The sequence below is a fragment of the Hylobates moloch genome, unplaced genomic scaffold, assembly GCF_009828535.3.
Source record: "Hylobates moloch isolate HMO894 unplaced genomic scaffold, HMol_V3 SCAFFOLD_5, whole genome shotgun sequence".
Classification (NCBI taxonomy): Eukaryota; Metazoa; Chordata; class Mammalia; order Primates; family Hylobatidae; genus Hylobates; species Hylobates moloch.
Window position 1 is genome coordinate 68035015 of NW_026652280.1, and position 25491 is coordinate 68060505.

Genomic DNA, 25491 nt, shown 5'->3' on the forward strand with positions numbered 1-25491 from the left:
TTTTTGTTTGTTTTTTTTTTTTGTTTTTTTTTGTTTTTTTTTTTTTGAGATTAGGTCTTGCTATATTGCCCAGGCTGGTCTTGAACTGATGGGTTCAAGAGATCCTCCTGTCGAAGCTTCCTGAGTAGCTGGGACTATAGATGTGTGCTACTTTGCCCAGCTCTAACTCAAGATTTTGATTTAAAAAAATCCAGAATGACAGCAACAAGCAATTGACATATTTTAGAACAAAATTTCAGAGAACTTTGTGAAGAATGTTATCAAGAAAAGAGTAGTTCCTAGTACTCGTATTGTGTGATTTCGATTCTGAGAGTTCATTGTGTCATGCTGTTGATGATATGATGGCATTTTGTGCTGATGAACAAGAACAGAGACAAAAATTCCAGTAAGTATGATGCAGGCTAAAATAATAGCATGATTTTGGACTCCTCATGGAGTATAAGCATGCTTTCTGAAATGACAGTGGTAGATTAGATAATTTAAAAGGGCCAAGAGGACAAGCCTAAGGTTTAAAAGTTCTCTTTATTATTTCCAAGTTAATTAAATTCAGATAAAATCAAATGTAATACTTTAAGCTATTAAAAATGTTTCTCCTGGGTGGTGGGATTATTTTATAGCTAGCGTTTATTCTTTTCTTTTACCCATCCCTCTGTTTTTGTTGACTTTCTAACATGAAGTTTTATTTAAAAAAGCACAATAAATGTTATTTTAAAATAAAATACCACTAAAATATAGCTTAGGACTTTTTTATGCACTTAGCCCATCTGAATAAAAAAAGCCATATAAACAAATACCGTTCCCAATGTAAAGATAGTTTTTTCTTAGTAATAATCCTACTGTTAAAAGAATACCTGGCCAGATGTGGCTTACACCTGGAATCCCAGCCCTTTGGGAGGCCAAAGCGGGCAGATTACTTGAGACCAGCAGTTTGAAACCAGCCTGGGCAACATGGCAAAACCCCATTTCTACAAAAAAAAAAAAAAAAAAAATAGCCAAGCTTGGTGTGGCACGCATGTAGTACCAGCTACTTAGGGAGCTGAGGTGGGAGAATCACTTGAGCCTAGGAAGTTGAGGCTACAGTGAGCTGTGAACACTGTGATCACACCACCACACTCCAGCCGGGGCTACAGAGCTAGACCCTGTCTCAAAAAAATAAAAAGACCAGTTTATAATCACCAGTTTGTAATTGTTTAAGGTCAAGGCATGACTTTTTTCTTTATAAACTATATTAATAGTTTATATGTAAATCAAAATATTTATGTCTGAGTTGTGAATATCAGAATCAGGTAAAGAATAGACAAACACAAATCATATTTGAAATTCAATTTTAATCTCAGGTGAGTATGTTTCACAGCATTTTGTTTTCTTAAAACTCAAACACTTATGTAAATCAATAATAGTAAATCTCATTTAAAATAATACTTTGTTCTAGAGCCTAGATTTTTGTGGCAGGGTTGTTTTGTCAATATACTCAATCATGAAATAAAGATAGAAGATATTCAAGTACTTACGGAAAGGTCACAAAGTATGGATGGCATCATTTTATTGGATGTTTATACAGTTGTCTTACCTATATTTGGTGTCTTTTATATACTAGGAAGTAACATAGCTTGATGGTTGTACCAATTTTGGAGTCATAGAAACTTGAATTTGAAGACATAACTCTGCCACTTACTAGTTTTATGGTCTTGACAGATGTATTATTAGCATTACATAGTGGTATTCTAGACATGTAAGATGGACATAGATGAATGAGACAATTTATAGAATTGCATAAATACAGTATTTTAACCTTTTACTAAGGCTTATTTTCAGTGAAAAGTTCTCTACTTAGCTGTAGAAACTTTTAAAACTTATATACTGGCATTAAATTGTAGTTAGCAAATGCAACAAAGTTGATATTATTGTATCCCTCCCCTGTTTGCTATCTCCACTCCATTTCCTTTCCCTTCTAAGGAGTGCTAGAAAATATTTTACACAAATAACTGTCAATTATGACTAGTACTTTTATAATAAAAGTATAAATTCCAGCAAACACTAATACATGAAATATGAGATAAATAAGTTTCTTGGTTCACTCTGCTGCTTCTTTCCCCTCACGCCTCCCTGCACCTCTCCCTCCCTGCCCATGAAAAGTTTATATCTACATATTTCCATTGTTTATTTGAAAGACCGATGGTTTCCATTGTCCTTATTCTAAAGGACCACATATTTCCATTGTAGCCCTGTAATAAGTGAAATAAGTGCCCGGAGCAAGCTTGAATCTTTTTGTCTTCAATCTTATGGTACATCGTTAAACAAAGAAAGGATTAGACTTTGGCCTTTTAAGATTGACATATGTGCTTTATTGAATTTGGCAGTATTTGATGTCAAAAGTATGTTATTTACAAGTTTTTAATTTACATGATACATTCTTTTTTGTAGGCAGTGAGTTACTATTTATCACATGCATGGTATATGTGCCAGGTATACTTCAGGCACTTTACATAAATTAGTTAATCCTTACAACAGTCCTGTGAGTATTAATTCCTAATACTATATTACTGACCTTTTACATGGCAGAGCAAAGATTTGAACCTAGGGCTAATGCCAGAACCGATGTGACTTTGCACTATACCAGGCTGATTGTTACTGAGTATAGGAAGTTCAGTCAGATGAGCCTGCTGTTAGCATGTAACTGGAATATGAATTTTGTATACATTTATTTGATTTAATTACACCTATTTTGAAGTGTGCCAAGACAGTTCTTCATTATGTTTGACTGTTACACTTTCTGTTGGGCAAAAAGGATGCTGAAAATGAAATAAATTAATGATTTTGTTTGTTTGTTTTGCCATAGAGCCTACTATTAACTAATTTAAGATCTTCGGCCTCATGCCTGTAATCCCAACACTTTAGTAGGCAGAGGCAGGAGGATCGCTTGAGGCCTCGAGTTTGAGACTAACCTGGGCAACAGCCAACCTCATCTCTACCAAAAAAAAAAGCCTGGATGTGGTGGTGTGTACCTGTAGTCCTAGCTACTTGAGGGGCTGAGGCAGGAGGATCGTATGAGCCCAGGAGCTCAAGGTTACAGTGAGCTGTGATCGTACCACTGCACTCTAGCCTGGGCAACGGACAGAGATCTATCTAAAAAAATTTAAATTATAGGGCTGCTGCTTATTGTGATTAAGTGTACTACAATATTACCATATCTAGGCTAATTAATTTTTATTATCTTAAAATATCTAGTTACTGTTCTAATTGCCTCATGAAATATGTGTTCTAAAAAACTATTGGTTGATATATCTGAGTATCTTTAGATATTCCCTCTCCTTTCTTTCCTATGTTTTTGCAACTTTCTGTTGAAATAACCTGATAAATCTCCCTGATAAATTTTCCCAGAGTCTGGATTTTGAGTATTGCATCTCCATAGTTTTGGGTTTTATGTTTTGTTTTCTTGAGTTGGAGTTTCATTCTTGTCGCCTAGGCTGGAGTGCAGTGGTGCAAACTCCACCTCCCGGGTTCAAGCGATTCTCCTGCCTTAGCCACCCAAGTAGCTGGGATTACGGGCGCCCCCCACCTTGCCTGCCTAATTTTTGTATTTTTAGTAGAGACAGGGTTTCACCGCATTGGCCAGGCTGGTCTCGAACTTCTGACCTCAGGTGATCGGTCCACATCGCCCTCCCAAAGTGCTGGGATTACAGGCATGAGCCACCGCGCCCAACCCATAGTTTCTTTTAAAACACATTTTTTCAAGTGTTTTCTTACTTTATTTCAAATTTTTACAGTTTACCTGTAGTGATTTCAATGTTGGGAAGAAGAACTTGCTTGTGGAGATTTTGCTGGGGTTTAACAGGAGATCGTAATTTTAATGGTTCTGATCAATTCTGTTAATTTTTGTCAAGACTGACATGAACATCGGACTTCTTTTGAAACGTGGCTCTCAATATTCACATAAACTTGCTGTACAATTATTAAAATCATTTACATAATGATTTTGTCCATAATTTTAAAACCTTATTTTTCATTGCTGTTTCTCAAAATGTTGACAGATTTAGTGACTCTCTGTGTCTCAATCTCTCTAAGTGAAATAAGTATTTCATATACGTTCTTTAATTTTCCTTTGCTTCACAATTGAACAGTCTTTCAGTGAGCTTCTGAAGGAGGCTAAAGATTCATTTTACCTAATCATTTCCTCCTTTATCTTAATTGTATTATTACTTGTGTCTGAGTTATTTTATATTCATAAAGTACACATACAAATAATTATACAAACACCACTATATAAACATGGTTCCATTGTATAAAATAAGAAATTTTGTTTGGCAAAAATGTTCAACAGCTGAGAAAACCAGGAGCTCGGTGTACAAAGACAGGCAAGTCAGTACGTGTGTGAAAGCGCAAGCTATATGGTAGCTATAGATGGCATGGGAAGCAAATCCAATAGCATTGGATTTGTGCTCTGCATGGCAGTTAGTATGGGAAGTCATGGCGTATGGATGAAATGTTTGGCACCTCTTCAAATTGCTGAGTTTAGAGGAAACATCAGTGAATTTTCCAGACAGTAGTTGCCACCTAGGTACTACACAAAATTATGTAGTGAATATATTTGTATTTGATGTTTGTATCTCTTTCTACACTTCTCTCTTATCCTGCCATAAGCACCCCCACTTAATTTCTTGATGTCTTAATACAGTTCTAAAACTCATTGTACATTTAACATTAAGCACCTAGTATGTGCTAGACATTACGAAAGTCCCTCTGTATAGATCACAGGCTTATATTTGAAGTAACTTTTGAATAATGTGGAAAACAAAAGGAGAAATTTACAGCCACCATAGTGATGTTACCTTCTCTACAGAAGACTTCCAGATTCCGTAAATGGGCCTTTTTTCCCTTAGTAACCACACTCTCACCCCTCTCATCCTTCACCGAACATATATAACATACAAAAGTTTCTCATTCCCTGGGTGCTATAAATGGTGCTCTTAATAAAGTGATGCTTTGATAAGCTTACAGAAAGCTAAATAATGTGTGTGTTTAAGCACTTACTCATCTAGAATACATAGAATGCATTGGGGATATTGTGGTAGAAATGCACACCTTTGAAATGATTCTAAACCAGTGATGTTCCCAAGGAGTGAGTGGGAGGTTAACTTTATACCTCCTTCCAAACCACTTCAAATAAACATAATCTAAGTAAATTACAATGGAAATACACTCTCAAGACAGTCTACTTCCCGTCTTGCTTCCCACAACAGATTACTACCCTAATCCCTTCCTATATATACATTTTCTTAAAAGGCTAGTCAAATGAAGCAGTGGGAGCAGGAAAAGAATAAATCTGTAACTGGTTGTGATCAATTAGTTGTAAACACCATTGCACTTGGACTAACATAGGTATAAATTCCTGAACTGCTCCTCTCTCTGACCATTAATCTGAATATCTCCTAAAAAGTTGGAAAACAATAAAGAGAAACTGATTAGAACCCACATAAATATGCATGGAATTTTGGGGAAGAGGAAGTACTCCACTATTAAGGCTAATGTGTGTAGCAAGAAGCAATCAAAGAGGGGAATCATGGTATAACACACTGTGAAATCAGACAAAAATACTCTGGGCTGCATCTCTTAGTAGGTGGCCTTGGAAAAACTACTTAGTGGCTTGGTTTGTCTTTTAAATGGGGGTAATAACACCCGTTGTAAAGACCAAATATTACTTGCTCGACTAATAGTAGGGCTTAATAAATAGTGGTAGTGGCTGTTCTGAGTCCATTGGTGTTTACAACTAATTGATTACAACTAGTTACAGATGTCTTTGTTGCTTCTCCACTCCCACTACTTCACTTGACTAGCCTTAAAAGAAAATGGTGGTAATAGTGGAGATGGTGGTACAGATTTTGAGAGTTTTTTATCATTGTTGGAGTTTTTATGTTATCCTACAGTGGGGAGACCTCAGGTGGGAAGAGAAATGATAGATAGTGCTGGTCACGTTGTTTAAGGTGATCTAGCCAAGGAATGATAAGACCCTGAGCTGAGACAGCAGTAGTGGGAATAGAGAGAAAATGGATTTAAGAGAGAGTCCAGGCTGGGTGCAGTGGCGCACACCTGTATTCCCAGCACTTTGGGAGGCTGAGGTGGGAGGATTGCTTGAGGCCAGGAATTCGAGACCACCCTGGGCAACATAGTGAGTCCTCATCTCCACAAAAAAAAAAAAAAAACTAGTTGGGTATGGTGGCGCACACCCATAGTTCTAGCTACTGGGGAGGTCGAGGCAGGCAGATCATTTGAGCCCAGGTAGGAGGCTGCAGTGAGCTACGATTGTACCACTGCATTCCAGCCTGGGCAACAGAATAAGATCCTGTCTCTCAAAAAACAAGAGAGTCTAGAAATCAAAACTCCGAATGGTTGAATTTGGAAGTTGGAGGAATTGAGAGAGTTTGAAATGGCTCTGAGATTTTAAAATTTGAATAGCTGGATTGGTTGGTGTGCCACGGAAGTGAGGAATACTGACTTTAAGCAGTAAGAGGAAGCAGTTATGGAAGGAAAAGTAATGAGTTGAATGTTTTCAGTCTTGTTTTTGAGGTAGTTGTAAAGGAGTCCAGGAATATCCAGGTTAGTTGAATTTCAGAGGAAAGATTGGAAGTAAAGACTGGGGCTTATGACTAGAAGTTTTTTTTTTTTTTTTAGTTATGGTATATTTAGTTTTGTATCATGATCACCTACTCCTGAAATATATGTGACAGTAACATATTTTCTAAAAATATATAATTAGTACAATTCAGATGTTTTAAAATCGTCTCTTATTAGGCATGTGAAATGTAATTACTTTGTCAAATGTCAACATGAGAATAGATGTCATGTGTCAACACCTCTCTGCCTATTACTTTTTTAAGAGATTTTGAGGGAGGGATTTACACTATATACTGTTATCTCCCCGCATCGGCCACATCTGCTTCGTTTGGTTGCTGTTCTACTTGGATACAAGAAAAGATGGAAATTGATGGTTCAGGGGAACAGTTAAGCCTAAGGATAATAGAGAATTCAAATACATTTTCACCATTCTTTAAATGTTACAGTCTTAGTTGGAAATATCTGAAGTCGCCTTGAGATGTACAAGAACTTTTAAATGTATTTAAATGCATTTAAATAATAAGATGGGGCTTAATTTTTTTTCACGGAGAAGAAAAATGTTGGCTGGGCATGGTGGCTCACACCTGCAATCCCAGCACTTTGGGAGGCCAAGGTGGGTGGATCGCCTGAGGTCGGGAGTTCGAGACCAATCTGACCAACATGGTGAAACCCTATCTCTACTGAAAATACAAAAATTAGCCAAGCGTGGTGGCAGGCGCCTGTAGTCCCAGCTACTTGGGAGGCTGAGACAGGAGAACTGCTTGAACCCAGGAGGTGGAGGTTGCAGTGAGCCACAATCGCGCCACTGCACTCCACCTGGGTGACGGAGCGAGACTCCATCTCAAAAAAAAAGAAAAAAGGAAAAAGCCTTAATAAAAATGTTAATAAAATGTTTTAACAGTTGCTTAACCTATTTCTCACTTTCCTTCCTAGTTTCCCAAATAAGAATAAACTGTTGAGAATAAATTGAGATGATCAACATTAAAAATTTTTCAAGAGCATTTTGTTAGAAATAATTATATAAAATGTTTTATTAAATACAAGTTTAAATTTAGTTATAGATAGCAGAGACTTTAAAAATTGGAAAAATGGAAAATAACTATTATGATAAACATGGCCATTTTTTACTTAAGGGAACTTGAGGATTTGCAGATTTTAGGTGATTTTCTCACCATAGCAGTCATCTACTAAGAAAGGCAGAACAACCATTTTTTGAAGAGTTACTGCCTCACTAGAGTCCAGGAACAGGTTGATCTATGTTCTTGAGTGAAAAATTGGGGACTGCTCAGGCAAAGAAAGGGAAGTGGTGTGCAAGTGAAATGGCATCATGGAGGTGTAGTGGTCTTTGCTGAGGCCCACAGGCTGGCCAGCCTCTGGTTGAGCAGCACAGGGTCACGGCAGATGGCACTGAGAAACCAGTGTGCAGAGAGATGAGTCTGATGAGCATGTGTGGCCCAGGATCCAGAGCCAGGTGAGGGTCATTCACCTGTAGAAATTTCTCGGCTTTCATCATGGACATTAGTGTCAGGATAACTTACTTACGTTAGAATTTACATTCTTTACTTTAAAAAAAAAAGTAGGCATCTTTTAAAGGAACCATTAGAAAAAAAGGCATATCTGAATAGGAGTGCATTGCTTCAAATTGAATCAGGAACACAAATGACAAACCATGGATCTCTCAGTTTATGTTTAACTCCCTTAAGAGAATTTACAGGGCTGGGTGCTGGGTGCAGTGGCTCGTGCCTGTATTCCCAGCACTTTGGGATCCCAAGGCGAGTGGATCAGTTGAGCTCAGGTGTTCAAGACCAGCCTGGGCAATTTGTGAAACTCCATTTCTACCAAAAATACAAAAAATATTCTGAAACACATAATTTGTGATGTTTATATAATTAAACCCTATAAGTTAGTGTGCTTTAGTCAGTTTTGGATTAAAGGATCTTATTCGAGTTAAATATTCTCCCTCCTAAAAAAGTGCATATGTGCAGAATTTATATAACATTTTACTAGCTAATGTTTCCCCTTAATTGAGACCCCTGGGTTATTATATATATAAATGTGTATGTATATAAATGCATATATAAATATATATATTTTTGGTCAATTTTTTAAATTTTTAACAATTATGGATACATAATAGTTGTACATAATATGTGGGGTGTGTGTGGTATTTTGCTACAAGTATACAATGTGTAAAAAAACCAAGGTAATTGGTTTACCTCAAGCATTTATCATTTATTTGTGGTAAGGGCATTCTAATTCCTCTCTTAGTTATGGTGAAATAGGGAATAAATAATTAACTATAGTTGCTCTATTGTGCTACTGAACACTAGATCTAATTTATTCTATCTAACTGTATTTTTGTACCCATTAACTCTCATCTCCCCCTTTCCACAACCCTTCCCAGTCTTTGATAGCTGTCATTCTACTATTTCCATGAGTTTAATTTTTTGCTCCCACATACGAGTGAGAACGTACTATATTTGTCTTAGTGTGTCTGGCTTATTTCACTTAAAGTACTGTCCTCCAGTTCCATCCATGTTGTGGCAAATGATAGAATTTCATTCTTTTCTATGGCTGAATAATATTCCACTGTGTATATGAACCACATTTTCTTTATCCATTCATCTGTTGATGGACACTTAGATTGATTCCATATCTTGGCTATTGTGAATAGTGTTGCAGTAAACATGGGAGTGCAGGTTATCTCTTCAGTATACTAATTTCCTCTCACCCCATTTGAAATGGCTTTTATCCAAAAGATAGGCAATAATGAATACTGGCATAAATGTGGAGAAAGGGGAACCCTTGTACACTGTTGGTGAGAAACAGCCACTTTGGAGAACAGTTTGGAGGTTCCTCAAAAAACTACAAATAGAGCTACCATATGATTCAGCTGGGTACACACCCAAAAGAAAGGAAATCAGTATATCAAAGAGATAACACGCTTCTATATTGACTGCAGGACTATATTTTTATATTATATATTGTGATTTTAACATACACTGTGCTTTTAGAAGTGTCAAAAGGAGCCTCACCATAAAGCATATTCTCTAGAAAAGCTGTTCTACAACACTATCAGAGTTCTTACATACTGCCATTACATTATTTCCGTATAAATCTGAAGTGATTATGAATTGTTTGAAATATTTATTGTGTAAGCTGTATCTTTTTCTCAGAAAAAAAATTTATTTTTCTGGCAATTGTGTTTTTACCCATACCACGTTTTCTTTTTTTTATTCTAGATTCCGAAGAGGCTCAATCTGTAAATCCTTCTAGTGTTGATGAAAATATTGACTCTGAAACAGAGAAAGACTCTCTCATCTGTGAAAGTAAACAGATACTTCCCAGTAAAACACCTCTTCCATCTGCCCTTGATGAGTATGAGTTCAAAGATGATGATGATGAAGAAATTAATAAGATGATTGATGATAGGCATATTCTTAGGAAAGAACAACGAAAAGAAAATGAACCTGAAGCAGAAAAAACTCATTTATTTGCAAAACAGGAGAAAGCCTTCTATCCTAAATCATTTAAAAGTAAAAAACAAAAGCCATCTAGGGTCTTATATTCAAGTACTGAAAGTTCTGATGAAGAAGCTCTTCAGAATAAAAAGATTTCTACTTCATGTTCTGTCATCCCTGAAACATCAAATTCTGATATACAAACCAAAAAGGAATATGTAGTTTCAGGTGAACACAAACAGAAAGGCAAAGTTAAAAGAAAATTGAAAAATCAGAATAAAAATAAAGAGAACCAAGAGCTAAAGCAAGAAAAGGAAGGAAAAGAAAATACAAGAATAACAAACTTGACAGTAAATACTGGACTAGATTCTTCAGAAAAGACCAGAGAGGAGGGGAACTTTAGGAAATCTTTTAGCCCAAAAGATGATACTTCATTACATTTATTTCATATTTCCACTGGTAAATCTCCCAAACATTCTTGTGGATTAAGTGAAAAACAGTCAACACCACTAAAACAAGAACATACTAAAACATGTTTATCACCAGGAAGTTCTGAAATGTCATTACAGCCTGATCTTGTTCGGTATGATAATACAGAATCTGAATTCTTGCCAGAAAGTTCAAGTGTAAAATCTTGTAAGCATAAGGAAAAAAGCAAACATCAGAAAGATTTTCACTTAGAATTTGGTGAAAAATCAAATGCCAAAATAAAGGATGAAGATCATAGTCCAACATTTGAAAATTCAGATTGCACACTGAAAAAAATGGATAAAGAAGGTAAAACGTTAAAAAAACATAAATTGAAGCATAAAGAGAGGGAAAAAGAAAAGCATAAAAAAGAAATCGAAGGTGAAAAGGAAAAATACAAAACTAAGGATAGTGCCAAAGAACTGCAGAGGAGTGTGGAATTTGATAGAGAATTTTGGAAAGAGAATTTTTTTAAAAGTGATGAAACTGAAGATCTCTTTTTAAATATGGAACATGAATCCTTAACGTTAGAAAAAAAATCAAAATTAGAAAAAAACATCAAAGATGATAAATCAACCAAGGAAAAGCATGTCTCAAAAGAGAGGAACTTTAAAGAGGAACGAGACAAGATTAAAAAGGAAAGCGAGAAATCTTTTAGGGAGGAAAAAATAAAAGATCTAAAAGAAGAGAGAGAAAACATACCCACAGATAAAGACTCAGAGTTTACTTCTTTGGGTATGAGTGCCATTGAGGAATCTATAGGGCTTCATTTAGTGGAAAAGGAAGTAGACATTGAGAAACAAGAAAAGCATATAAAGGAAAGTAAAGAAAAACCTGAGAAGCGATCTCAGACTAAAGAAAAGGACATTGAGAAGATGGAAAGAAAAAACTCTGAAAAAGAAAAGAAGATAAAACATGAGCATAAGTCAGAAAAAGACAAATTAGATCTTAGTGAATGTGTCGATAAAATAAAAGAAAAGGACAAGCTATATTCGCATCACACAGAAAAATGCCATAAAGAAGGTGAGAAGAGCAAAAATACTGCTGCTATTAAAAAAACTGATGACAGAGAGAAAAGTAGAGAAAAGATGGATAGGAAACATGACAAAGAAAAGCCTGAAAAAGAGAGGCATCTAGCAGAAAGCAAAGAAAAGCACTTGATGGAGAAAAAAAATAAACAATCAGATAATAGTGATTATAGTAAATCAGAAAAAGGCAAAAATAAAGAAAAAGACAGGGAGCTAGATAAAAAGGAAAAATCTAGAGATAAAGAAAGTATAAATATAACTAACTACAAACACATACAGGAAGAAAAAAAATCAAGTATAGTAGACGGTAATAAAGCACAACATGACAAACCCTTATCCCTTAAAGAAAAAACAAAAGATGAACCTTTGAAAACTCCAGATGGAAAAGAAAAAGATAAAAAAGATAAAGATATAGATAGATACAAAGAACGAGACAAACATAAAGATAAAATTCAACTAAATAGCTTACTCAAACTAAAATCTGAAGCAGATAAGCCTAAACCTAAGTCATCACCAGCATCAAAAGATACCCGGCCTAAAGAAAAGAGGTTAGTGAATGATGATTTAATGCAGACAAGTTTTGAACGAATGCTAAGCCTTAAAGACCTAGAAATAGAACAGTGGCATAAAAAACATAAGGAAAAAATTAAGCAAAAAGAAAAGGAACGGTTGAGAAACCGTAACTGTTTAGAGCTTAAAATAAAAGATAAAGAAAAAATAAAGCATACACCAACTGAATCCAAAAATAAAGAACTTACTAGGTCAAAGAGTTCAGAAGTGACTGATGCATATACCAAGGAGAAACAACCTAAAGATGCTGTAAGTAACAGATCACAATCTGTTGACACCAAAAATGTAATGACTTTAGGGAAGTCATCTTTTGTTTCAGATAATAGCTTAAACAGGTCTCCTAGATCAGAAAATGAAAAGCCGGGTCTCAGCTCCAGATCTGTATCCATGATTTCTGTTGCTAGTTCAGAAGATTCCTGCCATACTACAGTGACAACCCCAAGGCCTCCAGTTGAGTATGACTCTGACTTTATGTTAGAGAGTTCAGAATCCCAAATGTCCTTTTCCCAGTCACCTTTTTTGTCAGTTGCCAAATCTCCTGCCCTTCATGAAAGGGAATTGGACAGCCTGGCTGACTTGCCAGAGCGGATTAAACCACCATATGCCAACAGACTTTCAACATCCCATCTTAGGTCATCTTCTGTAGAAGATGTTAAACTAATTATAAGCGAGGGGAGACCTACCGTAGAAGTTCGAAGATGTAGCATGCCTTCTGTCATTTGTGAACATACAAAACAATTCCAAACAATATCAGAAGAGAGCAATCAAGGTAGCTTATTAACTGTGCCAAGAGATACTAGTCCTTCTCCCAAACCTGAGGTATTCTCAAATGTGCCTGAAAGAGACCTTTCAAATGTGTCTAACATACATTCCAGTTTTGCAGCTTCTCCAACTGGAGCTTCAAACAGCAAATATGTTTCAGCTGATAGAAATCTCATCAAGAATACTGCCCCAGTGAGCACTGTAATGGACAGTCCAGTGCATTTAGAGCCATCTAGTCAGGTTGGTGTGATCCAGAATAAATCATGGGAGATGCCTGTTGATAGACTAGAGACATTAAGCACCAGAGACTTTATCTGCCCAAATTCTAACATACCTGATCAAGAATCCTCTCTTCAGAGTTTTTGTAATTCTGAAAATAAAATATTGAAAGAAAATGCTGATTTTTTATCCCTGCACCAGACTGAACTGCCAGGAAACTCTTGCGCTCAGGATCCGGCATCCTTTATGCCTTCACAGCAGCCTTGCTCTTTCCCCAGCCAATCACTTTCAGATGCTGAATCAATTACTAAACATATGTCTTTGTCATATGTTGCCAATCAAGAGCCGGGTATTTTACAACAAAAAAATCCAGTTCAGATTATTAGTTCTGCTTTGGATACTGATAATGAATCTACAAAAGATACAGAAAATACTTTTGTCCTAGGAGATGTTCAAAAAACAGATGCCTTTGTCCCAGTAGTGTACTCTGACAGCACTATTCAAGAAGCATCACCAAACTTTGAGAAAGCTTATACTTTACCTGTGTTATCATCAGAAAAGGACTTTAATGGAAGTGATGCCTCTACCCAGCTAAATACACATTATGCATTTAGCAAACTAACTTACAAGTCTTCCAGTGGCCATGAAGTTGAGAATAGCACAACTGATATTCAGGTCATTTCACATGAAAAAGAAAACAAACTGGAGAGTTTGGTTTTAACTCATTTGAATAGGTGTGATTCTGATTTATGTGAAATGAATGCAGGGATGCCAAAAGGAAACCTAAATGAACAAGATCCAAAACATTGTCCTGAAAGTGAAAAGTGTTTGCTTTCCATAGAAGATGAAGAATCTCAACAAAGCATTTTATCAAGTCTGGAAAACCATTCACAACAGTCAGCTCAACCAGAAATGCATAAATATGGTCAGTTAGTTAAAGTAGAATTAGAAGAAAATGCCGAAGATGATAAAACTGAAAACCAAATCCCTCAAAGAATGACTAGAAACAAAGCAAATACAATGGCAAATCAAAGCAAACAGATTCTTGCAAGCTGTACACTATTATCAGAAAAAGACAGTGAATCCTCATCTCCTAGAGGAAGAATAAGATTAACTGAAGATGATGATCCTCAAATTCACCATCCAAGGAAAAGGAAAGTGTCACGTGTACCTCAGCCTGTGCAAGTGAGTCCCTCTTTACTACAAGCAAAAGAGAAAGCTCAGCAATCTCTGGCAGCCATTGTAGACTCTCTAAAACTAGATGAGATTCAGCCATACAGTTCAGAGAGAGCAAATCCATATTTTGAATACTTGCACATAAGGAAAAAAATAGAAGAAAAACGCAAATTACTGTGTAGTGTGATTCCTCAAGCACCTCAGTATTATGACGAATATGTAACATTTAACGGATCATATCTCCTGGATGGAAACCCCTTAAGCAAGATTTGTATTCCCACAGTAAGTAATGTCATCACTTGCTATACACCTGTAACACTGCCCAATAGAAGTATAATGCTAGCCACATACGTAATTTGAAGTTTTCTATTAGATAATTTCAGCAAAATCATCTGTTAATGAGTCAAGAGATATAAAGCTAGTAACGTTCTTGTTTCTTTCTTTCCCCAACTTTATTTTCCCTTAAAGAGTAAGAAATTTTAGCCGAAATATGTAGTAACATAGGCTTGAAATATAGGTATAACTATAAAGAACAAATTTAAATTAGAACTTTGTATAAACTGTTTCAGTAAAAATCATTTCAGGTGAACCATATTAGGTTGCTGCCTTAAATCAATCTGTTGAATTTATATATGTATACATTTATTGTATAAATTCATCGAGGAATTTATACACATTTATGTGTTTAATGTAACATAAACACTTTTATGTGTTTAATAAAACACAAACGTGTTTAACACAGACACATTTATGTGTTTAATATAACACAAGCACGTGTTTAACATACACATTTATGTGTTTACAATACATATGCAGACTGTATAGTTAAACACATAAATGTGTGTATGTTATATTCGTACTGTCACATTGTCTTACTCTTGCAAAGGTGATGTGACTTCCTTGAAACAATTCTCGGGATATGTCTAGTTATTTTAGAAGTTTAGTTATATCAAATATTGTTCTAAAAGGGACTAAAAGCAGAGGTGAGAAATATTCCTGGATGTAGTGGGAAGTTTTTTTAATTTTTTATTTTAATGAGAATTACTAAAGTAGCAAAACACAGCACAATATAATAGAAAGCACTGTAGATTTCCAATTCCCATATATTACTGCAGTCTGGATTTTGCTGCAGACCCACTGTGTGATCTTAAATAATTCATTTCCCATCTCTGATGCTTAGTTTTCATATCTGTAAAACAAGAATAAATGTCTACCTTACCTCAAAGCAGGTTGAAATAGTATATGCCAAAGCCCATTAAAACTTTAAAACACTATAGAGATTTAAGGTGGTTGCTGTTGTTTTATACAGCTGCAAATCGCTGTAAGGGTCATATTTATTCAAGCTAATAATAAGAACTCCAGACTTTGTACATAAAATGCTGTGTGTGTGAGTTTTCTGGACTGAAACTCATTTGTTTAAAATTTAGTTTGAAAAATAATAAAGACCAGAATAACAAAAATCTTGTGGGCACTACATTCTTTTTCTTACTTTCCAATATGGCTTTATCCATATTGTTGTTTCCTCCCAGCCAACTAATTGCCATTTTATGAGAGTAATCTTTCCTCACATTTACGTAATCCAATTATAGAACCCATTAGAAATTGTAAAGTGGAGGCCAGGCCTGATGACAATAACTGTAATCCCAATACTTTAGGAGGCCAAGGTGGAAAGACCACTTGAGGCCACGAGTTCAAGACCAACAAGATGTCTACAAAAATAAAAAGTAAATGTGGTAAAACATACCCAGAGTCAGTTTGTTTATCCTTCCAGGACTTTAATCATAATTTAACCAAAATGCTGCCATTTTTCCAGAGGAAATCAAGTGGAGTAAAACTGCAGGTCAAATCTCCAAAATCAAATGAACAGGGAGGAAAACGAGATTTGTTACAACCTAGTCTCTACTGTGGCCACTGATTACACACTACAGAAATCTTGGAGGGGTTCCAAGAGTGGGTGATAAAAGGAAAGTGCATCCGTGAGAAGCTGTCAGGGGAGTGAGTATTCTCAAGACTCCTGGGACCCAGATATTGAAAGACAAAATCTCCAAGCATGATTTACTTAAAAGATAGATGAGGAAAACAGCAGAGGGAAAGTTTCCTCAGAAAGCCTCCATGTCTCTTTGGTGATTTTCCCTTTCTTCTATATGTGATCTATGTTAATGATTGCCACATTTAAATATACTGCCCAGATATCTCTCCTTGGCTTCTTTTTTGTAACTGCATAGCTCCACCTGAATGTCCATAAGCTTCAGAAACTCAGTAAGTCAGCACTGAGCTGAAATTACCCAATAACCTGCTTCTCTTTCTCCTTTCCTGTTCCCTCCTGTGGTCTCTTACCACCCTCCCATTCTCACACTAAGCCTCAAGTCCTTCTGAGGTGTTACCTCTTGTTTATGTTTATTGGGCCAGTCACTAGTATTTTTCGAACCCATTTCCTTCACTCCCTCCTCCATCTCACACCAACACGATAGTAATCTGCTTACTCAATTCCCTGCCTACAATCTTGTCCCCATAGTGTCTATTCACACACAGCAGCAAGCTGTCAGACCTTTAATGGTTCTCTATTACTTAACCCTAACATGTTCTACATAATACCTCTTCCACAGCATGTTATTTAAATACCTCCTATGCAAATGGGGGAGGCATTCATGGTCAAATAAGTTTGGGAAGCACTATTAATCTAAAAAATAGGTTCACTGCAGAACTTACCAGAACCTTTGATGTATTGGGAGTTTTCTAAGTGGGTGCATTTATACAAGTATACAGTGTTTTCCAAACTTGTTCTTGGAAGCATTTTTGTAGATCTTTACAGAATTGTAAGATTGTAAAGAATTGTAAGAGAAATTGTGGGCCCAATCTTGTGTGGAACATACTTTAAGAAAGGCACATTTGCAGAGTAGACTGCAGCCTGCATCATTTTGCCCCTGCTGATCTGTTCTGCGGTCTTAAGTTTTTAGAACATCACATTTGACAAAATGGTGTGAAATGAGGATGACGAGAGTAATGGCAAAACCACAGTTACTTTTGCACCAACCTAGAGTTGTCTTCAGATACCATTCTGTTTTTGCACGCCATCCTCTCCTTTGGGAATTATCTCCCTCCCTCCTTTTCCTTTCTTCCCCCATGACTTGTTTCAGTAACTCTAACTCTGGCTGTTCCTTTAAGATGCAGGTCAGGTATTTACCCTCTTGAGGAAGCTTCTCTGGCACCTCAGTGTCAGTAGATATTCGTCCTCTACATTACTTGAAATAGCTAGAGGCCTATATGGTTTTCCAAAACTAAAACAGCACCAAACTACCTACAACTCATGCTAAATTTAAAGCAGTTCACAGGACGCAGAAATTAAACAAATGAATTACTGCAATTAGAGGCCTGAGAAATGATCAGTTCCAGTAAGTTATTTGTCTGTAGAATTTTCCACATTGTGATTCAACTGATTGAGTTTTTGTGATGTTATTTAATATGTTTTCAGTCTCTCATAATGCTGATTATAGAGTCTTTGTAGAGCCAGGTGTGATTTTTGTCAAGAACTTTTCATATATGGTGTTACATGATTCCTGTGGCACTACATCAAGAAGTGGAAAGTATCTGGTTGTCCCACTTTCATGTGGAATTCATGGTTAAACCAGAATTGTTATAACTTGCCAAAACATACTATCTTACTTTGCCATAATATGCTGGTAGTAATTATAAGCAAGAATAAGAGGGGGAAAATACAAATTCTCCAAGGGGTAGAAAAAGAGTATTTAGGGATCACAGATGGTTATTGCCATCTTTTGGGTATCTTTTGTTTTGTTTTTAACTTAAGAGACAGGGCCTCCCTGTGTTGCCCAGGCTGGAGTGCAGTGGTGCAATCATAGTTTACTGCAGCCTCAAACTTCTGGACTCAAGCTATCCTCCTATCTCAGCCTCCTGAGTTGCTGAGGCTACAGGCAGACACCGCCACATCCAGCTAATTTTTAAGTTTTTTTTTGAGATGGGGTCTCAATATGTTGCCCAGGCTGGTCTCAAACTCCTGGTCTCAAGCAATCCTCCTACTTCAGCCTCCCAAAGTGATGGGATTACAGGTGAGAGCCACCATGCCCAGCCAAGATGTCCCTTTTTTTTTTTTTTTTTTTGACACGGAGTCTCACTGTCACCCAGGCTGGAATGCAGTGGCATGATTCAACTCACTGCAACTTCCATCTCCTGAGTTCAAGCGATTTTCCTGCCTCAGCCACCTGAGAAGAAGTTAGGATTACAGGCATGTGCCACCACACCCGGCTAGTTTTTGTATTTTTAGTAGAGACAGGACTTCACCATTTAATCAGGCTGGTCTCAAACTCCTAACCTCGTGATCCGCCCATCTTGGCCTCCCAAAGTGCTGGGATTCCAGGTGTGAACCACCATGCCCGGCCAGTGTATCTTACTGTAACAGTGTAGTTTACACGCATAGATTGAATCAGCTTCCTTAACCTCCAGCATCTACCAGAAAACACCTCTCTTCTGGGTTTGTAGTGTAATTTGATACTACACTACAATATCAAATTAGAGATGAACCAGAAGCTTTTTGAAGTATGGATAGACAAAGTCATTGGGATATTACATGTAATTAAGTTTGAAAAAAATTCCTTAGACCATTTCATCTGATTTTATAAAAAATGTAACACTCAGGACTTTAGTGTTTGATACTATATTTATCATGTCTGCAGACAGACCTCACTGTATAGATAGAATTGAACTGCTTTAATCTTTAGGAGGTGTTTCCTCCATGTTTATACCAGCTTTTCTGGTTTCGTGACTCCTCCTTCCTTCCCTCCTTGTCTGTGAGCTGTCACTTACTGATGATCTAAAATGTGTCTCGCTGGAATAATTTCCATAGTCCTTCTAATTTGCTGTTTGAAATTTGTTGTGGCCTTAGAATCAAAACATGTAAACTGTGCTCAGTGTTTCAAACGGAAGTAACAACCGGTTCTATAATTAGTGCTGTATTATTTAATTCACAGAACATAAGAATTTGATTTTTTTATGCACTAAAAGGGTTTAATTTTAAAAGAATAGCCCATTGTTGTAAATAAAACCTAATATTTTAAACTATATATATCTTTTTAATTAGATTACACCACCACCTTCACTGTCAGATCCACTTAAAGAGCTTTTTCGACAACAGGAAGTTGTAAGGATGAAACTACGTTTGCAACACAGTATTGAAAGGGTAAGCAATTTTTAAATGTACACTTATGCTAAAAATAACTGGTTTTTAGCGATAAATTAAAATGGCCTATATTTTTTATTAGTGGATTTTTAAAATTTAGAACCATTTTGAGAAGTGGTTTGGTTTTATCTTGTGTTTAATTAGATGGAAAAATTTTAAGCCTATTTTGGGATAGCTGCTCCCATATTATAATTTATGTTGAGTATATTTTTAATATGTAAGTCTCTAACAACTTCTTGTTATTTGTTGAATTTGTAGAACTGTAGGAGTAGATTCCTAGTGGAACATTTGGATTTCCAAGTTTTAGAATCATTGCTTAGTACCAGCTATTTTAAGGCAAAAGGGCAAAATACTTAGAAAGGCTATGCTTATTTGTCCATGTAGGTCTGCCTTAGTATGTGCCTTCCAATGGTTAGTCTTGGCATGAAATTACAGGAAGGAAAACCTTTATCAGGTCATTTATAAGAATTATAAGTCATTTCACTTGGATTTACAAAAATATAGTGTGTTTAATCTTTGGGGAGGGTTGAGGACCTCTGAAAATGTGGTGTAAACTATGATCCTTCTTTACAGAAATATATACATACTCATATGCAAACAAAATTTATATATAATTTCTTTGGTTCATACATGATTGATTTTCCTGGCACAGGTTCTTAACTTTTTTCCTACTGTGGACTTCCGTAACAGTTTAGGAAATTTGGAACCTCTTCTCAGAATGTTTTTAAATTAAAAAAAATCATAGAATTACAAAGAGAAGCAACAAATAAAGAAGCACAATACAGAATTTACAACATTGCATGACCCATTGACAATGAGCAATTTGTTAGCAATAAGAAGTTAGGTAATATAACACACATCAATAGCTATTTCAACTATAAGACGTTTGAAACCACCTAGTATATATTTATCTGTGTACCTGTCCAGGTTACAGAAAGTCTTGCCACCTTACAGTTAAGAATTCTTGAGGGGTGGAGCCAAGATGGCCAAATAGGAACAGCTCCAGTCTACAGCTCCCAGCATGAGCGACGCAGAAGACGAGTGACTTCTGCATTTCCAACTGAGCAAACAGCACACCAGGAGATTATATCCCGCGCCTGGCTCGGAGTGTCCTACGCCCACGGAGCCTCGCTCATTGCTAGCACAGCAGTCTGAGATCAAACTGCAAGGTGGCAGCGAGGCGAGGGGAGGGGTGCCCACCATTGCCTAGGCTTGAGTAGGTAAACAAAGTGGCCAGGATGCTCGAACTGGGTGGAGCCCACTGAAGCTCAAGGAGGCCTGCCTGCCTCTGTAGACTCCACCTCTGGGAGCAGGGCACAGCCAAACAAAAGGCAGCAGAATCCTCTGCAGACTTAAATGTCCCTGTCTGACAGCTTTGAAGAGAGTAGTGGTTCTCCCAGCATGCAGCTGGAGATCTGAGAACGGACAGACTGCCTCCTCAAGTAGGTCCCTGACCCCCGAGTAGCCTAACTGGGAGGCACCCCCCAGTAGGGGCAGACTGACACCTCACACGGCCGGGTACTCCCCTGAGACAAAACTTCCAGAGGAACAATCAGGCAGCAGCATTTGCTGTTCACCAATATCCGCTGTTCTGCAGTCTCCGCTGCTGATACCCAGGCAAACGGTCTGGAGTGGACCTCCAGCAAACTCCAACAGACCTGCAGCTGAGGGTCCTGTCTGTTAGAAGGAAAACTAACAAACAGAAAGGACATCCATACCAAAACCCCATCTGTGCATCACCATCATCAAAGACCAAAGGTAGATAAAACCACAAAGATGGGGAAAAAGCAGAAAAGCTGGAAACTTTAGAAATCAGAGCACCTCTCCTCCTCCAAAGGAGCGCAGCTCCTCACCAGCAATGGAACAAAGCTGGACGGAGAATGACTTTGATGAGTTGAGAGAAGATGGCTTCAGACGATCAAACTACTCCAAGATAAAGGAGGAAGTTCGAACCCATGGCAAAGAAGTTAAAAACCTTGAAAAAAGATTAGACGAATGGCTAACTAGAATAACCAATGCAGAGAAGTCCTTAAAGGACCTGACGGAGCTGAAAACCATGGCACGAGAACTACATGACGAATGCAGAAGCCTCAGTAGCCGATTCGATCTACGGAAGAAAGGGTATCAGTGATGGAAGATCAAATGAATGAAATGAAGCGAGAAGAGAAGTTTAGAGAAAAAAGAATAAAAGGAAATGAACAAAGCCTCCAAGAAATATAGGACTATGTGAAATGACCAAATCTACGTCTGATTGGTGTACCTGAAAGTGACGGGGAGAATGGAACCAAGTTGGAAAACACTCTTCAGGATATTATCCAGGAGAACTTCCCCAATCTAGCAAGGCAGGCCACCATTCAAATTTAGGAAATACAAAGAACGCCACAAAGATACTCCTCGAGAAGGGCAACTCCAAGACACGTAATTGTCAGATTCACCAAAGTTGAAATGAAGGAAAAAATGTTAAGGGCAGCCAGAGAGAAAGGTCGGGTTACCCACAAAAGGAAGCCTATCAGACTAACAGCTGATCTCTTGGCAGAAACTCTACAAGCCAGAAGAGAGTGGGGGCCAATATTCAACATTCTTAAAGAAAAGAATTTTCAACATAGAATTTTATACCCAGCCAAACTAAGCTTCATAAGTGAAGGAGAAATGAAATCCTTTACAGACAAGCAAATGCTGAGTGATTTTGTCACCACCAGGCCTGCCCTAAAAGAGCTCCTGAAGGAAGCACTAAATGTAGAAAGGAACAGCTGGTACCAGCCACTGCAAAAACAAGCCAAATTGTAAAGACCATCAATGCTAGGAAGAAACTGCATCAACTAACGAGCAAAATAACCAGCTAACATCATAATGACAGGATCAAATTCACACATAACAATATTAACCTTAAATGTAAATGGGCTAAATGCTCCAATTAAAAGACACAGACTGGCAAATTGGATAAAGAGTCAAGACCCATCAGTGTGCTGTATTCAGGAAACCCATCTCACATGCAGAGGCACACATAGGCTCAAAATAAAGGGATGGAGGAAGATCTACCAAGCAAATGGAAAACAAAAAAAGGCAGGGGTTGCAATCCTAGTCTCTGATAAAACAGACTTTAAACCAACAAAGATCAAAAGAGACAAAGAAGGCCATTACATAATGGTAAAGGGATCAATTCAACAAGAAGAGCTAACTATCCTAAATATATATGCACCGAATAGAGGAGCACCCAGATTCATAAAGCAAGTCCTTAGAGACCTAGAAAGAGACTTAGACTCCCACACAATAATAATAATGGGAGACTTTAACACTCCACTGTCAACATTAGACAGATCAACGAGAGAAAGTTAACAAGGATATCCAGGAGTTGAACTCAGCTCTGCACCAAGCGGACCTAATAGACATCTACAGAACTCTCCACCCCAAATCAACAGAATATACATTCTTCCCAGCACCACACCACACTTAATTCCAAAATTGACCACATGGTTGGAAGTAAAGCACTCCTCAGCAAATGCAAAAGAACAGAAATTACAACAAACTGTCTCTCAGACCGCAGTGCAATCAAACTAGAACTCAGGATTAAGAAACTCACTCAAAACCGCTGAACTACATGAAAACTGAACAACCTGCTCCTGGATGACTACTGGGTACATAACGAAATGAAGGCAGAAAGAAAGATGTTCTTTGAAACCAACAAGAACAAAGACACAACATACCAGAGTCTCTGGGACACATTCAAAGCAGTATGTAGAGGGAAATTTATAGCACTAAATGCCCACAAGAGAAAGCAGGAAAGATGTAAAATTGACACCCTAACATCACAATTAAAAGAACTAGAGAAGCAAGAGCAAACACATCCAAAAGCTAGCAGAAGCAATAAATAAGATCAGAGCAGAACTCAAGGAAATAGACACACAAAAAGCCCTTCAAAAAATCAATGAATCCAGAAGCTGGTTTTTTGGAAATATCAACAAAATTGATAGACTGCTAGCAAGACTAATGAAGAAAAGAGAGAAGAATCAAATAGACGCAATAAAAAATGACAGGGGATATCACCACCGATCCCACAGAAATACAAACTGCCATCAGAGAATACTATAAACACCTCTATGCAAATAAACGAATTATCTAGAAGAAATGGATAAATTCCTCAACACATACACCCTCCCAAGACTAAACCAGGAAGAAGTTGAATCTCTGAATAGACCAATAACAGGCTCTGAAATTGAGGCAATAATTAATAGCTTACCAACCAAAAAAAGTCCAGGACCAGATGGATTCACAGCCGAATTCTACCAGAGGTACAAGGAGGAGCTGGTACCATTCCTTCTGAAACTATTCCAATCAATAGAAAAAGAGGGAATCCTCCCTAACTCATTTTATGAGGCCAGCATCATCCTGATACCAAAGCCTGGCAGAGACACAACAACAAAAAAAAAGAATTTTAGACCAATATCCTTGATGAACATTGATGCAAAAATCCTCAATAAAATACTGGCAAACCGAATCCAGCAGCACATCAAGAAGCTTATCCACCATGATCAAGTGGGCTTCATCCCTGGGATGGAAGACTGGTTCAACATACGCAAATCAATAAACGTAATCCAGCATAGAAACAGAACCAACGGCAAAAACCATATGATTATCTCAATAGATGCAGAAAAGGCCTTTCACAAAATTCAACAACGCTTTGTGCTAAAAACTCTCAATAAATTAGGTATTCATGGGACGTATCTCAAAATAATAAGCTATCTGTGACAAGCCCACAGCCAGTATCATACTGAATGGGCAAAAACTGGAAGCATTCCCTTTGAAAACTGGCACAAGACTGGGATGCCCTCTCTCACCACTTCTATTCAACATAGTGTTGGAAGTTCTGGCCAGGGCAATCAGGCAGGAGAAGGAAAGGGTATTCAGTTAGGAAAAGAGGAAGTCAAATTGTCCCTGTTTGCAGATGACATGATTGTATATCTAGAAAACCCCATCGTCTCAGCCCAAAGTCTCCTTAAGCTGGTAGGCAACTTCAGCAAAGTCTCAGGATACAAAATCAATGTGCAAAAATCACAAGTATTCTTATACACCAATAACAGAGAGCCAAATCATGAGTGAACTCCCATTCACAATTGCTTCAAAGAGAATAAAATACCTAGGAATCCAACTTACAAGGGATGTAAAGGACCTCTTCAAGGAGGACTACAAACCACTGCTCAGTGAAATAAAAGACGATACAAACAAATAGAAGAACATTCCATGCTCATGGGTAGGAAGAATCAATATTGTGAAAATGGCCATACTGCCCAAGGTAATTTATAGATTCAATGCCATCCCTATCAAGCTACCAATGACTTTCTTCACAGAATTGGAAAAAACTACTTTAAAGTTTATATGGAACCAAAAAAGAGCCCGCATGGCCAAGTCAATCCTAAGCCAAAAGAACAAAGCTGGAAGCATCATGCTACCCGACTTCAAACTATACTACAAGGCTACAGTAACCAGAACACCATGGTACTGTTACCAAAACAGAGATATAGACCAATGGAACAGAACAGAGCCCTCAGAAATAATGCTGCATATCTACAACTATCTGATCTTTGACAAACCTGACAAAAACAAGCAATGGGGAAAGGATTCCCTATTGAATAAATGGTGCTGGGGGCCAGGCACGGTGGCTCACACCTGTAATCCCAGCACTTTGGGAGGCCAAGGCGGGTGGATCACGAGGTCAGGAGATCGAGACCATCCTGGCTAACACAGTGAAACCCTGTCTCTACTAAAAAATACAAAAAATTAGCCAGGCGTGGTGGCACATGCCTGTAGTCCCAGTTACTCAGGAGCCTGAGGCAGGAGAATCACTTGAACCGGGGAAGTGGAGGTTGCAGTGAGCTGAGATTGTGCCACTGCACTCCAGTCTGGGTAACAGAGCGAGACTTCGTCTCAAAAAAAAAAAAAAAAAAAAAAAACAAGGCCGGGCACGGTGGCTCATGCCTGTAATCCCAGCACTTTGGGAGGCAGA

At 37.5% G+C, this 25491-nt stretch overlaps 1 protein-coding gene across 10 annotated transcripts in view; it reads left to right on the top strand.

Moving 5' to 3' along the window:
• ANKRD12 (ankyrin repeat domain 12) overlaps window positions 1-25491 on the top strand; it is a 149083-nt gene that overhangs the window by 105632 nt on the left and 17960 nt on the right. For 9 of the 10 annotated variants that reach the window (XM_058438653.1, XM_032152799.2, XM_058438652.1 and 6 more), the window contains 2 exons: window positions 9855-14578; window positions 19392-19490. In XM_058438653.1, coding sequence (XP_058294636.1) covers window positions 9855-14578; window positions 19392-19490 — 4823 coding nt within the window. Of the gene's footprint in view, window positions 1-9854; window positions 14579-16109; window positions 16292-19391; window positions 19492-25491 lie in introns of those variants that run through there. The other variant, XR_009213517.1, reaches the window with a different exon arrangement.